Source organism: Musca autumnalis, unplaced genomic scaffold (assembly GCF_047663935.1).
Source record: "Musca autumnalis isolate F117 unplaced genomic scaffold, ASM4766393v1 scaffold_2, whole genome shotgun sequence".
Taxonomy (NCBI): domain Eukaryota; kingdom Metazoa; phylum Arthropoda; class Insecta; order Diptera; family Muscidae; genus Musca; species Musca autumnalis.
The window spans coordinates 201,411,786-201,430,847 of NW_027411755.1; the positions used below are offsets into that span (position 1 = coordinate 201,411,786).

Below are 19,062 nucleotides of genomic sequence, written 5' to 3' on the forward strand. Positions count from 1 at the left end.
GTTGAAAAGAAGTATTTGAAAAATATTCCATTTAAATTTTTTATAACAAGTTTTTTTTATTAGCAAAAAATCTTATATTTAATTCAAAATGCTTGGCGCTTACAACTGACATTATTTATACTGTTACAGGATAACCCCATGGATCCAATTTTTTGTTGAGTAACTCCAATGATGATTCTGCCAATTTGGAGAGAAGTTCTGCAAGCTTATGTTTTGTATAGACTTTGTATAGCTGGCGATTTTCTGATGCAATTTCATCGGCCAATTTAACACAACCTTGATAATCTTCAGATAAATGTAAGACCTTGTGTAAGAGTAAAGTTATTTCCGGTATACAAATACTACGAATTTTATCCAATTGTATTTGACGATTTTCCCATATAATAGGGCTAATATTGGCGGGATCTTTAGGGGTATCAGGATCGATGAGCCAACCTTTTTCTGGGAACAACAGAACATTGAAGAGGGAATCTCGGCAAACTGTGAAAAGAGATAAGAAAAAAATGAGAGCATTATAAATGTGATCAATGAATGAATCTGGTTGAACGATAATTTCTGGTAGGTATCTTTTAAGAACATCTGGTCCATCGAGTCTTCTATAAGGAGACCTTCTGGTCTTCGAGATATTTTGGTTGTCTTGGATTTCTTCACTTACCTCTCGCTTGCTCCTCCAGTGAGACCTTCCAGCGATTCAGTTCACCCCGATACACTTGTTCCTTGTGTTCCGAAGCCATACGTTCGGTGAAATTAGCACCGGCTGTAACCAGCTGTGGTTCCTTAGGACGATTATGATATAAACGTGACCATTCATTAAATGAATCAATGGCAGCCAAATAAACTTTATAACTTAGATATTCTTTAATGGAGCAATCTTCACGGCATGGGAAATTATCCTTACTGCCATAGATATTCAATATGTGGCTCAATGAATCCTGTGGTATCATATCATACACGGCCCGTACACATTCCATTTTATTTTCAGCCAAAAATGAACGTATCATAGCATTACCTTGCCACAACAGCTCACCACGTTGTGTGGGTAAAAATGTTAACCATTCTAGGGATTTAATTTTATGTTGATCAAAACTGGAGATGTCACCATGTTGTAATGGTTCATCTTGCATTTGTTGGACATCGGTTTCGGCTGGTTCTTTTTGTCGTATTGTCTCGACAGCGTGACGTGTAATATTTTCAACATCTAGATGAGCATTCATTGCTTCCTCAAGGGCCGCTTGGCGTGCAGGTGTTTCATTGAGGGTCTCCAAGAATTTGGAATATAACGACACCTGCATATGACCGGGTAGGGCAGCAGTGTAGAAAGCTACCAGCTGGGCATCTTTCATTTGTATTAGACACTCAACATAGGCGGCTATTATGCGGTCCGCTGTCTCCTCTTTGTCTACGCGGCCAATTTGACGCATAAACAAAACAATATGTGTCAAAAATCTCAGCATATGTGAGGACACCGAGGAATCCTTGCTATCCAACAATTGATCTTCCTCAATCCAACGGCGTATTTGCTGCAGCAGCTCCGTAATATTATCCAGTATTAAATATTTTTGTATAATACCAACTTTGCTTTGGGCATAATCCCTTACGGCAGCATCATTGTGTACGAGAAGTTCATCAAATATCTGCTCCATGGACATTTTTGCATTCCAATACTCTTCTGGCATGGGGTGGTATGGCTTGGGGCAATTGGCCCGTATTTCACTTTCAACACGTATATCAACTTGGACCTTTAGATATGCCCATAGAAGATCTTCCCATGAGTTATTAAGAAGGGATTTCAAAGACTCCAAATGACCACAAAATGTTCCAGCTATGGCTCGGGTGAATTCATCAAATTTCTTTGAATCAGCCATCATCCAAGCACATTTCTTCCATATATCTCTACGTGGATTACCTTCTATGGGAATCTTTTCCTTTGAGTTACCATGAACGGGTTCATAGTTGGGATCTTCATGCAGACGCCAACCCTCTAATATAGCAGCACGCCATGTTTGACCACAGTATTTGCACAAGGCCATAGCCTCATCAATACGTCCCTGGCGTATTTCTTCAAATATACAACGTGACAGACGCATATTATCCTCCTCATCTAATGTGTGCAGCGGTTTCTTTTCTCTTGTCGGTGCATCGGGGTCAAGGGATTTGACAATTTCTGCTCCTGAACCAAATGCAATTTGTTGTTGCTTCTTTAACTGAAACAAAGTGTTTTCCCAAGCCACTGTGCGATCTGTTGTATGGCCTATTTGGGGACCAGTCATTTTCTTCTCATAACATGCTTCCAACCAATCTATAATCAATTGATACTCTCTCAATGTGGAATTGCAATTGTATAACTGGGAAATAACTTCCTTTTCAGAACATCCCATTGTTGGTATATCATCCATTCCCTGCTCTGCGGACTGCAATAAAATACGATCTTGATACAAGGCATACAATAGTTTCCAGGTTTTGCATTCCAACTCCAGCCATTCCACTTTCGATTTTGTTCGGTTATCACTACCCCTTTGTACGTCTTTTACACAATCATCCAATATGGCAGAGCAAGTGTGTATAAGATCTTTTATGGTATCGAATACTTCCGAATCATTAGTACGCGCCTGCAGCACTTCCAGAAACTGTGGAAATAACGTGTCTGCCTTCTCTTTAAAAATGTCCATCTGCTCGATAACTGATCGATCACATAGGCTTGTGGTATCGCCGACACCACCATGAAAGGAGGAACCAAATAGCCCACTATTATTCATTACAGAACTGTCCAGCATTCTCTGTAATTCTCCGGGCATCAACGATATGGAAAAATTGTGAGGAGATTCAATATCGCCCAATGTATCAGCACGTTCACGTTGTGGTGTCCGGGGTTTTATATTAATTAAACCAAGTTTTAAAACAAATGGACTACCTCCAGACATTATGATACTTTGTTTATTATCCAAGATGAGTTTGGAAAAGTATTTTATTCAATTTCCGTGCAATTTTACAACTAAACAAAATGAAAACAAAAACACGATAACAACATGAGAAGTAAAACGCGCAAATTATAAGCCAGATGGATCTGTAGATCGAAAAATAAACCGGCAGATGGATCTGTAGATCGAAAATTAAAATAAGTGGACAGATGGATTTGTAGATCGAAAAATAAAATAAATGGACAGATGGATCTGTAGATCGAAAAATTGTGCCCTAATCCCATGATACAATTAGGAAGGTATATGCATCGGCGAATTGCTACAACAAAGCAACTTTTTTTGTAATGTAAACTGTCAAAATTTTCGCCGAATGGTCTCTTGTTGTCTCTTTTTATCGCTTGTGTTTGTCTTTAAAGTGATGACATGCTATCTCTTACTTACCCAATCATATGGTTATTTGTTTTGATTTTTCATGGCGAATTCCTAGTTTTTTGACGTTTTAGATTCGATCAGCTGGGCTGATGCATCTACCTTCCCAATTGTGCCATGCCTAATCCATATCCTTTTAGAGGTAGTTTCCACCAAGGCACATTTATAGAAGGTAGAAGTGTCAATCAGCTGTATTTTTACTTTTTTTGTAAATTTGGTTTTCAAAATGTAATAGGGTCTACTTGTGAAATTTGAAACTTCGAAATTTGCTACCATAAAATACTCTTTTCGTCATAAACCTGTAATAAAAATTACCTACGAGAGTTCTGAATGCGTTATATTTAAATTTTGATTGAAATTTGTTCTATTTTAGATGATTTTCAAAATGTATTTATGTTTTTCCTGAAAAATTTTTTCGAACGACCCTATTATTCAATATTTATCTATGGGCCATTATTATATGTGTTCTTTTACTATCTGATGGATTTGAAAACGCAAAATAAACCAATTTGGAGGCATTAAAAATATAATTTTTACATTGAAAGTAATTGCCAAGAAGCTCTCCCTTGGAATTCAATCATCACTTATGACTTTAAGTTAACCGGAATGCTATAAATCTGTTCGGTAAATCCAAACTATAACAAAAGAAGACTTGTAATAATGGGGGTATGACAATTAATTTTCAATAACAACAATGTTGTTTTCGTAAATTTGTTAGTTGTTGTAATTTATGCATATACCTTATATGAATTTGCCTTGGTTTACACTATCTATCAATGTCATATGACACGAAATAAAAACATTCCATATCTACCCACGCAGGCAATGTGGAGACGTAATTTCATTGCATTTTTGCTGGTGTGGACTCTAAAAGTAAATGGCGTAAGGAAAATCCCCAATATTGCACATATTAGAGGATATATAATGATGGAAAATTTCATGTCATATGACATTTACATATAGTGTAAACTACCCCTTAATGCGTCACTGCACATAACAGATTAAAAATATTTTTATTAAATTTGGAATATTCTGGGTATTCTATTAGTTTGGTCCATAATATACCGACAAATTTCAATAATTAACCATTTAGAGGAACAAAGCTAATGTAACACAATTGACATTTGGTCTGTTCCAGTACTACATGGTACAAATACACAGGTAGCCGCATCGGCAATTGTTGATAACATAAGGTGTCAAAATTTGACATCAATTCAATGCAGTTGACACATTATAGCCCTGTTCCTTTACGTGCAAGAATCTTCAAGTTTTACAACTTTTTACTCGAAAAGCGTTCCTTTACTTCAGACACTATACAATTCATATGGAAGTAGATTACAACTTTTGCCACTTTTGCCAGTTTTACTATTTTCAAAAGTAAAGGAACAGACCATATGTTACCATCAGCTGGCATGATAATGCTACCTGTATTATTGTACCATGCAGTACTACACATTTCTACATATTTTTACTCCGATAACCGATTTTTCCTTTATGTTATCGAAAAAAATAGTAAAAATGTGTAATGCCATGTTCATACCAGCATTTGAATCACGTCGTTCGTTCTCATAATTACGTACACGAATTAACCCGTTCATACGACATGGTACACAATTCATAGCAACATGATTCATATTTTCATAGTTTTTGTTTACTGATTTTAAAGAAAGTTTCAGCCAAAAGACGAGTAAAGCTAATTGATATAAACTGAAAAAATATTTGTCCTTCATTCAGATATCTACTTAATATTTAATTATATTAGTTTCATTCATGTTTTCTATTTTTTCTCATAATTTTGGTCTTTTCAGTATATTTTCAAATTTGTCTATTTTAAAAATTAACGAGAGAGAGACCTGCCAAAATAAAGTATACAGTATACAGGTATACAGACTTTCCGGCAGGCATTTAATTTTTGTTTCTAACGCGAATTTGAAACGATAGACAAGAAATGTAACTGCAATGAAAGATAAGACAAAATTTGCTTTGATTTGAATGTATACTAGTCGTTAAACCGTTTACTTTTCATTCACATTTTGCAGTTTTTCTAAAAAGGTTTGGATTTTTAATACATTGTTAATTTTTTATTTTTCCTGTCATTATTAATTTATTTCGATAAATTCTCTCATTTGTTAGAGATGGGACATATTTTATCGTCGTTCTGAGAGTAATTTAAATTGAACAATGTACACAAATCGTTGTTCGTTCTCAATATTTTGTATGGGAAATGAAGTAATTACATCGTAATTTGGGGTCGAACAACGAATAGAAAGCGAAACACCGTCAGTCTGAACAAGGCATAAAAAAGTGCAGTACTGGAACAGACCAATTCATTGCTGTCATCGATAAATGATTGCACCAAATATTTGCAACACAGTTATCGTTTCTCGTCGGTCGGGGTCGTGTTCGTTGAGATGTGTGTCGGTCAAATTTCGTATGCTATATTTTGATTTAAAGTGTGAAAACTTTTGGAAAGTATTCCCAACGACTAGTGGAACAATTAACAAATGCATGCCAATAAGAAAATGTAAGTAAACAGATAGAAAAGTACAATATAAAAATTTTATTTTTCGGCTAACGGTTTTTTTAGAGGACTTCCTTGGCGGTAGTATTTTTCGTGACGCCGGCAAAAAAATGATCAGACGTTAATGAATGAACATTTGATATTCAGGGCAATCATGAATGAAAATTCCGTGCGGAATTTGTCCCCTTTCCCCAATTTCACAATTTTTTATTTCCATATTTATGTCCAAAAAGAGAATATTTTTGTCGTTTCAGCGAGAATATTCCATAATTAAGTGATTCCAGCAGATTTCAACGTTTTCAAATATTGGTTCTAAGAGAATTTCACTTTTTAAAATTATTTTCCGTGCGGAAAATTCCGAGGGAAATATTCATGATTGCCCGGATTGTTATTTGTTGTGTCGAAAATAGAGGCGCGAACGGATATGTGTTACAATTTCACAATTGGTCCCTATTAAATACTATTTCGTTACAATTTTGAAATATGCCACTCGAATAAACGACAAAATACACTTCTTCTACATACTTACGTCAAATAATAAACAAAAACTACAAAACTTTGTAAAGGATAAAGATTACAGCAAAGTGGGAATAGCCACAACATTTAACAAATATGTTTGAAAATAGTATGGCGATTAAGATTGTGTTTTGGTACGCCGGGTTCGATTTCGTTACGGTCTATCACAATAAAGAAAATTTTGAGAAGAAAAATGAAAGTTACAATAGACAAGCTGCTGTAGAAAGAATCGGAAGATAAATCATTAAGTGAGTGAATAATAATTTGAACGTATTTAAAAAGGGCATTTCGGTCTTTTAAAAACAATTTAAAGTCCCAATCCAGAGGTAATAGTACGTTTATATATAACCGGATTTAACAAACCCACTGGGTTTTAAATGCCAATTCCATTACATATACGTCAAACAAATCTTCATAATGAAGGTTAACCCTGTAAAAGGCTATAATATAAACACGGTCTTACAGAGGTGGGTGGCATCATAGTTTTTAAATGTTTCCGGAAAATTCATCCATTATTTGGAAATTATCTCTTTGGATAGTCGATATTTCATTAGGTTCGCGTTTTGTGTGAAATGCAGAAAATGGGGACACTATCCACATAATTAAAAATAATAGGAGGTAAGTAATTTGACATTTAATTTTGCCATATCTTATATTAAATTAATATTTATTATTACAGGTATAAAGAAGCTCATATTAACAAATCCAAGTTTAGTATGGTTACATTCACAAGTAGATCAATTTGCAATATACGTTCCCAACATTCCCCTCCTAAAAGGTTCGTTTTTTAGACATTTTCCATTGGGACTCCCAAAGTTGTGCCGACAATCCCACGAAAAATCAAAAGCGTTTCGGCCAGCGGAAAAGCGAATGTAAAGAGGCCAGCAAAATCAGAATAAATACAACATTTCACTAATCTGTTTGAAAACAATAATATTTCTGTTTATTGTTTTCAAATATCGCTATTAATAGCTCATTTAGACTAGCCATAAATCCTCGACTGGATTTAATAAATCCAGTACAAATCCCATTGCATTTAGATATACATTTTGGAGGATTTAAATGGCAGTCAGCTGATTTTTGTTCGTAGCACAATTACCAAGGTAGATGCATCAGCCCATCTGAACGAATTTGAAACGTCAAAATAATTTTTTGTAAATTGAATTCATCTCAAACAGCATACGTCAAATTATAAATTTATTGTTTAATACTGAAAATGTTAGCATATTATGCTACTAATGCTAACTAAAGAGCAATTAAAGAATTATTTTATCGCAGTTTGCCCATCTAAAATAAATAAACGAATTAATTTATCGTTTAGACATCACAAATATTAGTCTTGGTTGATTAAAATCAACTTTGTACATCAAAACAAATTTAATTTTTCCGCCTTGTTTACAAATGTTTACATTTTAAATTATTTTTAGTGTAGCAATTCACCGATGCATCTACCTTGTTTCTTGTGCCAGCTTGCAACTTTTTGTATTTTCTAGCAACATGTTGCGAAAAACAGAGTTGTATACGAGGATTTATGCCAGATTTAAAACAAATCCACTCAATAGGAGGATTTATTTTTGTATGGGAAATCAGGTAGATTTTGGCTGGATTTAGCAAATAAAACCTGATAATGGGCTAAATCCGGCTAATGGTGTCATATCTAAATGGCATATAAGATTGTATTTCGGTTTTGTCGAATGAATCGGTGTGATAAATCGTTAAGACAATAGTGTGTGAATAATGATTCGAATGTATTATAACAGGGCATTTCGAAATAATTACTGATAAACGAAGACTTGAGGAATGTCTAAAAACAATCTAAAGTCCCAATCTAGAAGTAACACTAGTAGCTTCATACTTTTTAAATGTATTTTAAAATATTTCCGGAATGTTCATTGCACTTGTGTGTCCATTATTGGAAAAACCCCTTTTGGATAGTCGATACAGATTTCATTATGTGAAATTATAATCGTTGGAGTTTTGTGAGAGACGATATAATTACAAATAATAGGAGGTAAGTAATTTAACAATAAGTTTTGCCACATCTTATATATTAATTAAAATTCTGGGCATATCTTTCCTTTACCGACCCACCGCAGAAAATTATGAAAAAATTACCACAGATAGTGCTTTTCATGCCGATTCCAACAATGTATTTCTTTTGTTGGGGAAATGTATACTTACCGAGATATAGGCCTCCGAAGTTCCGAAAATTCCCTTGTTTACTTGGGAAAAAATTTACGATTTAAAAAAAAGTTTGTTCGCGTAGCCGAAATTCGCTCCTGTCCATAGGAGAAAGTCTTAAATCCCCGGCCGAAGGCCGGCTACTTAAGAATACTTGCGATTTAAAACAAAATTTTTTGATTTTTTCTGCGAAGGGTCGGTAAAGGAAATTTGTTCCAAATTCTGCTATTATTTTACATGTATGTAATATAAAAAAGTTCATACACGATACAAGTTTAGTATGCATGAAGATCAAATTTCAATATTCGCTCAGTTTAGACTCCCGCTGGACCGACCTCCTCCTCCAAAAGAGTGTTATTTTAGGCATTTTGGTGTCGAATTCCCGAAGTGGTGCCGAAAATCCCATGGCAGCGGGTTCTTTGCACCGGATTGACCCGAAGCCAAAAGCCTTTCGGTCAGCGGCTGCCATCCCAGCATCAAACCTATGCTACTACAACAACAACAAGTTGTGTCGGGATGTACATCTTTCTGGCTAGGTCTCCGAGTGTAAATAATCAATTATAACGGTTGTCACCTAGAATTTATATGAATTTGAGAAGATGTTGGTGCCTTCCAAAGCAAATTGAAGAGGTAGTGGTGTCACACTAGCTGTTCGAATATGAAGTGCAAAATCCCTTCGTAAAAAATTATTTTGTTGTAATAACCCCAACAACATAAAGAAAATGTTGAATTTGTTGATACCACTACCTGTCCAATTTGCCTTGGTGCCTCCATAGTTGGTATTGTCGTAAGGTTTGTACCCACATGGTTTATTTTTTTCCTCACCACTCTGTATAATATAAATATGTATTGGTGATGATACCTATACAACTTTTTCGTTGGAGAAGGCGACTATAATGACACTAAAAACACAAATCTAATATTTGGAATCGCCACGCCGTCTGATACCTCCCTCACTTTATTTCAATATTATCTAGGTTATGTTTCGGATAGAAAGTCCTTGTAATTCGTAAATGATTTTAGACCCCAGGTATGATTAAGACATTTTGGAGTCTAATTAGCCCTGTCCGCCTGTCTGGCTGCCTAGTGTACACGAGAACTCTCGTAGGAATCAACCGATTTGGCCTAAACTTTGGATATTTTGTCCAAATATAGAGCAAGTCCAAAGATTGGTCATAACTGGTTGCTCTTTCAAACCAGGGCTTCGGAGTCGAGCCATTTTTGGTCAGACTCCGACTCCAGTCCAATTTTTTTCTCGACTCCGACTCCAACTCCGGAGTTGACTCCGAAAATAGATAAAATCAAATTCACAACTTAAATTACAGTCATCTTAGTTTAAACTTTCACGATATATTACATTGGGAGGATACCAAAACCTATCGTTGACAAAGTAACAAGCACTTCAGCATACTTCACACTTCAGAACATGTAGCAACACCCTTCAAAGCAACTGCAATCGGACGGTATCGTTACAACGTTTCTCTACCTAAACACCGACATACGATTATATTTACAATTTTCCGAATTTGACTTATGTACCCAATGACCGGTAACACTCTTTGTAATTTTTTGAGTTATGGAAAATTTTCATATTTATACTTTATAAAGTTCCCGACGAATATTTCGATGTGTTTCAAACGGAATGACAAGTTAGTATCTTATGGTGGAAAGTGTCTTTGTCTACCACCTCAAAAAGAATACAAATAAAACCAACGTTTAGTACGGCTAAGCCGAACTGACAATCGGAAATGATTAAATAGTTCCAGAAATTTATATATCCACCATCCTATAGAGGTAATACTCATAATTCAACGCCAATTTGTTAAATATTTTGCATTCCTCAGCATAAATATATTGACAAATTTATCGAAAAATCATTTGATCTCTTCTCATCGAAGAACAACAGGATAGCATAGGAATATCAGAGAACTGCGTAAGTAGCTGATTTTGACACTCATAAGCCACATGCAAAAAAACAAGCGTATGTGCGGCTTGCTACTCTAAAAAATAAATGCAAGTGTTGCTTGCCATTCTCAAAATATGTACGAGTGTGGCTAGCCACTCAAAAAATAAGTTATTTTAAAATGGATATTTTTTGACACTTGCGTATGCTTTGCCAAGTAGTTTTAAATACGCAATTACATTTTCTGTTTTACTTTCTTGCTCATCGCACATCAAGTGTTGTTTTCAACCCTTGTAATTCAACCGTTTGTCTTATGTTCTCCGAGAGAGTGAGAGCAAAAATAATTTTCTAACACTGATTTTCAAAGGTTAGAAGAGCATTCAAAAGCACGCATAACATTCCAAGCAAATAAAGAAAATCACACACAAACGAAACAACAAAAAATAAAAGTAGAAATGTTTATTTTTTGTAATGTTGTGTGTGTGCTTCCACTTGATAAGTCACTTGGCAAACTATCTACGATTGCGAGTTTTGTAACAGTGCAAAATATGATTAATACTTGTTTTACTTATTACGCACAAGCAACGGTCTTGATGCGTCGCAAGTATTTTTGGTGGTGGTGGAAAAAATACAGAGTGCAAGAAAACACACGCATTAAAAAAGCAAAAGGCCCAAAAAACTTGTGCGTGCACAATTGGCTTACGGGGACAAGTAACTCATTGATGATCTCTGAGGAATATCCCCTTAAATAGAGAGAGAAATGCTAAAGTAGTTTTACTTATAGATAACCACACACTATTCTATTATAAAAAACCAGACTTCTTTATGAAAGACGCATGGTTCTTCAAAAGATCGAATATGTCGTTTAAAAAATTGCAGGAACATCGTCTTTAAGAACATTCTAACTTTTCTCATACAAATTCAGCAGTCTAGTCTAGTAGGTCTTTCGTATGATTTCCCTTAAAGTACTACAAGGTCTTTCATAGAAGTACAACAGGTTCTTTCACAGCAGACATAAATGACTTCTAATAAAAAACAACAAGAGAAGACCAATGAGTCTTCTATAAAATGGCCTGTAAATCTTCTAAAAGATCTTCCCTAAGTATATTTGGAACATGCAAACATTATTCCAATCAATTGACCCAAAAATGTTTCCGATATGCATTTTGTAGTCAAAATAGAGATTAAGAGTTTTTGAAATTATGATCATTTAAATAATTTAAATTGATTTGACAAATTTTGATAAATGTAGAACAGATTTTTGCCCGGAGTCGGAGTTGAGCTTTTTTCACTATTCCGACTCCAACTCCGAAGCCCTGTTTCAAACACTTACAAAAGTTTTCTTAGAATGCTGAGCACGAAACATCTCGAAGGAATAACTATTATTATTATTAATTTTCGAGACATATATTAGGTTCGGAAGATGCAGTTTAAGACCAGCTGTCGAATTATTTTGACCAACTAAAATGGCTAGATAACACGATATATCGAAAGCAGTAAATGACATTAGTCCAACCATTAAATAAAGTTCGGAGATGTACTATATGGGACAACTACACTCACAAAAGTTCAAAATGTTGGCTCAAATTTTCATCGAAGGTATTTTATGCTTTTACAAATTTATAATTTTTTCGTGAGCAAGTATTTCCTTCCTACTTTTATGTCATAAAAGCTGTAAAAATCCTACAGTGACTAACTAAAATGGTACGCATATTATTAAAAAATTACTCCCAAAATTATATACAATTTCAAGATGGACTATGTCGTTTTTTCTTACAGCCATTTCCTCCTTAAGTGCTCCACACTTTTTGCGCTTTAATCCACTTTAAGGTCACATCTTGGATCGTGTCAACGTATGATGATGACTACAACATTATGTATAATTTGTATTTGTTGGGGAAACCAACGCAATATTTATGCCCTATTCTCCATGCAGTATGGAACTCAATGCCTTTTATAAATAAACGCTATTTGGAGGCACAGTGGGTCAAAAAATTCCCTTACAAAATTCATTAAAGCCATTTCAGTTGTTTTATTTTATATTTTCTTTAATTTATTTAAATAAATAAATATTTTAAAATTAGACTAATTATAAACAATATTAACAAATAACATTGAACATTCTTAAATTGGTTATATCTAGCAGGCATTTGTACCTTTTCCGTTTTATTTTCAGAACTGGTACAAATATCAATAAGTTCTATATTAAAACTAAATTAATACTAGTTTTAAATCTCGGAAAGCTGCGTTACGTGACTTCACTGAAAGGACAATGTCTGACAAATGGTACATCAATGCAAACGCAACCTTTGGCACTATTAAAACAAATTGAAATATATTTTTTAACATTTTTAAATTGTGGCACACAATTACAACTTACTTATCTGGCGCATCATTTCCCATATAATATTCCCGAATTTGTGATATTGCATTAAATGGATTCGCACTCGATACTGGCAGTCGGTTGGGTCCAGTTATTTCTACACAACCATTCGGACAGGGTACACCCAAGTAACGGCGATGTTTAAACATGGCTGAAGCCAAATAACAGATGCTTAAGAAATGTGAACATCGGGAACGTCCTATAAACAAATTATTTTTATAATAATTTAGTAATTAATCTTTCCTTAAATCAACTTACTGATTGGACTTCCTTTACAGTACGGCTGAACTCGGCCACCATTTATACAATAATTCAAATGCCCGGTATTTTCCAGCTGACCCAAGTAACCGGCATTTGTGTGTATCACTTGAATAACATTGGCATCATCCAACGACAAGCGAAACTGATTACTTTTCTTGCGTTCAATTAAAGGTCTGGCCGGATCAAGGCCAATAATGCGATATTGTTTGACATTCAAATGATTACTGACCATGCCGCAAATATGCGCACCCAAGGAATGGCCAACGCAGGTGATTTTTTCCCGTGCAGCTCCATAGTGGGTAAGAAATGAGTAGATCTGAAAAAGAAAAATATTCACTATCATCTTATATATAATCGAAAAATATATATTTTCATCTGTTTCCCCTTACCTGGGCCGTACACTGAGCTGTTAATCTTGTATTTATCAGCGACTGCAAATAACATGGATATTCAGTCAATGGCCTCCAATCGACGGTAATGACATTGAAGTCTCTCGATAGGTATGCTATGATTAAAAAATGACAAAATAAAATAGTTTTTATGGTTAACCATCATCATCATCTTCTTGATATGATCATCGTCATAAAAAATGACTATTATTTTTATTAATTTAATATATACGCTTGAATAATAATTGCGTTGCGGCTTCAAGTTTACTCACTAACCATCCCTCAAAAACTGCAAATGTTTGTCAGTGGCCGTTCCATTGAAGCCATGCACAATAAAAACAGTATCACGCTTACTGCTGAAACCACCTTGGAATAATGTCAACGGATTATGGATATTAATGGCAACACCAAGCCGTGACGATTTCCTGCAATGTAAGAAGCACAAACAAAGAGAAATCATAAATTAGGTGGTGCCATCTAAGAAATTGTAACGATGTAACAACGATGTGTTGTGGGTGCGATGTGAGTACGTACACTCTGTCTCGATTTGTTACAAAATTGTCAAGTATAACTTGAACTTGTTAAAATGTTGATTAATGATGTAAGTCTGTGTTTAAATTAATTTTGTAATAAGTATTTGGCACAAGATTTGAGTAGGGTGAGGGTAGGTTAACTTATTTACATAGTTCAGAAAATGAGGGTATAACAAGTAAAAAAGAGTCAGTCGGCTTTGCCGACAGATATGTATATACCCTCAACCATCGTAAAGTCAAACTTTCACATACGGACAGATCGAATGTATTTAAGGTCTCTTCAGAATTTGTTGGCCCTTTTTGGACATTTGAACTTGCCGAAAAAAATGTGGATTGGGAATTAACTGCACTAAAACACAAATGTTGAACTTTTGTGGGGGTGGTATCCTTAGGGAGGACCTATATGGGCCATTTTAGAAGTTAAACTAAATTTTGACATAATATTAGGAGATCCAAAGTTTGGACCAAATTGGTTGCCCCATTCAAGTGATATCGTCCTAGCTTTTTAGTGGCATTTTAAATATTGGGGAGAAGTACCGGAAGTTGTGGACCGGTATTGCTCCATGAAACTAAGTTTGGATAAAATATGACGAAGACCAATTGTTGGACCAAATCGGTTGAACAGTTGAAAAAAACTTTTCCGTCGTAATGGAGGTAGAGAATGCAAATCTCTTCAATAAAAATCAAAGTGATTCGAGAGCAGGTCTTAAAGCGAACTTATCCGAAATTTTGTGTGAGAGTTACCAGAAGGAGTAGACAAATATAGTCCATATTCGAACCTGATCTATATCTGGTAGATATATTTGGATGTACAAAGCATGGATTACATCGGTCACTCCCTTCAAAAGTTATCGTGCGCACAATTTTTCTGAACATTTTTGAACTTTTGTGGGGGAGGTACCTAAGGGATTGAACCGATATGGCTTATCTTCGAACTTAAGATAAGTTTGGACAAAATATTGGATCGAATTGGATCCGTTCGAGAATTATCTTGCGCTCCATCCACTACACACGGTGTCATAGGGGGTTTTGAACCTTTCAAGCTATTTTCGCAGGAAGTATGGTTTTGCCCCTGATGAAACTTGAACCGCCGTATGGGGGCCGTGAATACAAGTTGTTACAACAAAAATCAAAACGATTCGAGAGCAGGTACTAAACTGACTTTTCCGAAATTTTGTGTGGAAGGTACCCGAAGACGTGGACCGATTAAGTCCACATTGGAGCCTCATCTAAGTTTGGTAGAAATTTTACGATGTGCAAAGTATGGACAAAATCGGTTACTCCCTTTAAGAGTTGTCGTGCGCACAAATTTTCCGAACATTTTCGAACTTTTGTGGGGGAGGTACCGGAAGGAGTGGACCGATATAACCCATCTTCGAACTTAAACTAAGTTTGGAGAAAATATTACGAAAGCCAAATTTTGGACCGAATCGGCTGATCCGTTCGAGAGTTATCCTGCGCTCCAGCCAGCCAGACAGACGGGCATTGCTCAATCGACTCCAAATTTTCTGAAATACATTTCGTCCAAACATACTTGGGGTCTAAAACAGTGGAAGGCATTGTGACTCACAAGAGAGCCAATGTGCTCTAAGTGAGCGTAAATTGGTTATCGCTCACAGCCTGTGTAGATGCTAACACGTTGCGAGCAACAACAAATTTACGCTCATTGAGAGCACAAGAGAGATCCACAAAATGTCTCTACCTCACTCTGGTCTAAAACCATTATTTCGATGAGGCACATATTGCCCGTATGAAAGTGTATATACCACTGTTGGGCAGAAATGCTCGGCCTCATACACAAAAGTGTAAAAAATACATGAGTCTCTCGCAATTTGCCCACCAATGATATACCCTCGTTAGCAAAAATGCTGAGGGTATAAAAAAACATATCACACGGAGTTTCCTAGTTCAAAATGTCAAAGCTGTTATCGAACAGCCCTTAAATAGCATTTGCGCGAAAATCTTGAACATTTAATGGGGGAGGTATCTATGCTTGGATGAACTATAATGTTAGGCAACATTTCCAAACGAATTCGACAAGTCCCTTCGAGAGGTGTTGTGCACTATTTTAACGATAAATGTTGAACTTTTGTGGGGGATGTACCGGAAGCAATGTCCGATATGACCCTTTTTCGAACTTGATCTAAGTTTAAACAAAATATTCCGAAAACCGAGATTGGGTCCAAATCTGTTGATCCATAGCTTCCATTGTTTAGGCTGAGGGTATAAAATTTTAAGTTAATTATCTGATTCTAATTCTGAGATATCGCGTGATGAATTTTTTGATTTTTCTCCTATAATACTTGGGAAAATAGCTGCATAGCTCTCTTTGGCGTTATTGTAGCTTTGTTTTGTGGATACATGTCTTCAGTCAAATCGATTGGCGAATCTTTTTGTAGAATATTTGATTCTTCTAACTCAATTCCTTTCACATCCTTTTCGGCGAAACATTCCTTCTGGGCGATATTTATAACTGAAAATTCACGAATATGTCTCTGAAAGGCTTCCTTTAAAACCCAACAATAGGTCCTTGAAAGTCTCCTCAAAAAGTCAAGATTATGTCCCCGAAAGTTTTCCTTAAATATCCTCGATTATGTTTTTAAAAGGTTTTCATTAAAAATCCTCGATTATGGCCTTGAAAGGTATGCTTTAAAATCCACGATGATGTCTTGGAATTGTCCCCTCCAGTCCAGGATTATGTCTTTGAAAGGTTTCTTTAACAAAAATCCTATATTATGTCTCTGATAGTTTTTCCAAAAAATCCAAAATTATGCTTCTGAAAGCACTCCTTAAGAATCCACGATCATGTCTCCAGAAGCTCTCTTTAAAAATCCATAATATTGACATTGAAGGCCTCCTTAAAACCCTCAATCCCTCAATGTCTTAATCAAAATCTACGATTTTCTCTTTGAAAGGTCCCCTTTAAAAGCCACGAATATGTATCTGAAAGGTCTCCTTAAAAATCCACTACGATTCCCGTCAAAGAACTGTTTAAAAAATCTTCGACTATGTCTTTGAATGGTTTCCTTGAGAATCCAAGAATATGTCTCTGAAAGGTCTCTTAAAAACCATTGATTATATCCACTAGAGGTTTTCTTAAAAATCCAGAAATACGTTTCTGAAAGGTCTCCTTAAAAATTCCCGAAAGTCTACACCATTTTCACATGTAATTCGAATAATTTCAGTTGTAATTCGAAACATTTCAATTGTAATTTGAGAATTCCAATTGAATTTCGAATTATTTCATTTGTAATTTGAAATTTTCATTTGGAATTCGAATTATTTCATTTGTAATTTGAGAATTCCATTTGATATTCGAATTATTTAATTTGTAATTTGAATTTTTTCATTTGTAATTCGAATTATTTCGTTTGTAATTCGAATTGTTCCATTTGTAATTTGAATTTTCTTCATTTGAAATTCCAAATGAAACAGTTCGATTTACAAATAGAAAAATTCTAATTACAAATGGAAAAATTCGAATTACAAATGAAAAAAATTCAAATTAAAAATTTCGAATTTTAATGAAATAATCAAATTACAACAGAATTCTTCGAATTACATGTGAAAATGGTGTAGTAGGAGGTCCACAATTCAGTCTCTGAAAGATCGCTTTTAAATTCCACAAATATGTCTCTCAATAGTCGCCTTAAAATACACGGTCCTGTCTCTGAAAATCTCCTCAAAAATCTACTTTTATGATTCAGATAGGTCTCGCTAAAAATCCACGATAATTAGTGTATGTTCCCAAACACACCTCCGATTGGACACGGGAAACTCCGGAAAACAGAGTACAAGTCGCAGACGTGCTTACCATTGCACCACAGTAGCACCCAATCCACTATTATATTTGAAACCTTTTTCTTAAACATTCTCGATTGTGTATTTGTATTTTCATTAAAAATCCTCGATTATTTCTTTAAAAGGTATCCTAAAAAATTGACTATGATGCCTCTAACAGATCTCCTAAAATATCCTCGATTATGTATTCGAAAGGTTTCCTAAAAATTAACGAATGTGTCCTTGAAAGCTCGCCTTTGAAAGTCACAAATATGTCTCTGAAAGGTCTCCTTAAAAATCCACAATGATGGTTCAAAAAAGGGTTTCTTATAAATCCTCGATGACGTCTCTGAAATGTCTCCTTAACAATCCAAGATTATCACTTCGAGAGGTCCCTTAAAAATTTACGATATTGTCTATGGAGACCTCCTTAAAAATCCACAAAGATGCCTCTGAAAGGTCTGCTTAACAATATATTATTAAAGGTCTACTTTGAAAGCCGCGAATATGCCTTTGAAAGGTCCCTTAAAAGTCCTTGATTGCGTCTCTGAATAGTTTCCTTAAAAATCCTCAAATATGTCTCCGAAAAGACTATTAAATATCCTCGATCATGTTTCCTTAAATACTGTAGAGTATCTCAGTGAAAGGTCTCCTTAAATATCCACGATTATGTGTCTGAAAAGTTTCCTTAAAAATCGTCGTTATATCTCTAAAAAGTTTTCATTAAAAATCCTCGATTTTGTCTTTAAAAGGTATCCTTAAAAATTTACGATTTTGTCTCTGGAATGTACCCTCCAAATTTCAGGATATATCTGAAAGGTTTTCATAAAAAATTCAAAACGATGTCTCCGAAAGGTCTCTTTAAAATTCACCAACATGTCCCTGAAAGGACTTTTTAAAATCCTTTAAAATAAACGAGTATATACACGGAAATTTCTAACTACGGTTATCTCTCTGAAAGTTCTCCTTTAAAAGCCATGAAATGTCTCTAAAAAGTTTCCCTATAAAGCACTAATTATGTCCTGAAAGGTTTTCTTAAAAATCCTCGATTATGTCTCCGAATGGTTTTCATTAAAAATCCTCGACGATGTCTTTGAAAAAAAAAAAAATCAACGACGATGTCCTTGAAATGAATCCTAAAAAATCCACGATGATGTCTCGAAAATTTCTCCCTCAAATTCCACGAACATATCTTTGAAAGGCATCCTTAAAAAGTCCATAATCATGCATTAAAGGTCTTCATAAAAA

The 19,062-nt window shown here is 35.0% G+C and overlaps 2 protein-coding genes across 3 annotated transcripts in view; both read right to left on the minus strand.

Annotated features, from left to right (window-relative positions):
* Nucleotides 1–36: 36 nt before the first annotated feature.
* Nup107 (nuclear pore complex protein Nup107) lies at nucleotides 37–3,080 on the minus strand. The gene is made up of 2 exons (XM_073970626.1): nucleotides 656–3,080; nucleotides 37–480 (listed from the first exon to the last, which is right to left on the minus strand). Exons 1-2 carry the CDS (start codon nucleotides 2,919–2,921, stop codon nucleotides 116–118), a joined length of 2,631 nt encoding a protein of 876 aa, XP_073826727.1. The 5' UTR covers nucleotides 2,922–3,080; the 3' UTR covers nucleotides 37–115.
* Nucleotides 3,081–12,485: 9,405 nt separating this feature from the next.
* Nucleotides 12,486–19,062, minus strand: part of LOC141395149 (phospholipase A1) — a 71,615-nt gene continuing 65,038 nt past the window's right edge. For both annotated transcript variants that reach the window (XM_073970631.1, XM_073970633.1), the window contains 5 exons: nucleotides 13,778–13,926; nucleotides 13,502–13,617; nucleotides 13,110–13,428; nucleotides 12,849–13,050; nucleotides 12,486–12,783 (listed from right to left, as the gene is read on the minus strand). In XM_073970631.1, the coding sequence (XP_073826732.1) occupies nucleotides 12,717–12,783; nucleotides 12,849–13,050; nucleotides 13,110–13,428; nucleotides 13,502–13,617; nucleotides 13,778–13,926 (853 nt within the window). In that variant the 3' untranslated portion in view covers nucleotides 12,486–12,716. The remainder of the gene's footprint in view (nucleotides 12,784–12,848; nucleotides 13,051–13,109; nucleotides 13,429–13,501; nucleotides 13,618–13,777; nucleotides 13,927–19,062) is intronic.

Coding starts and splice junctions, on each gene's coding strand:
- Nup107 (XM_073970626.1), bottom strand. CDS start 2,921: ATGTCTGGAGGTAGTCCATTTGTTTTAAAACTTGGTTTAATTAATATA. Junction 481..655: donor ACTGGAGGAGCAAGCGAGAG/GTAAGTGAAGAA, acceptor CTCTTTTCACAG/TTTGCCGAGATTCCCTCTTC.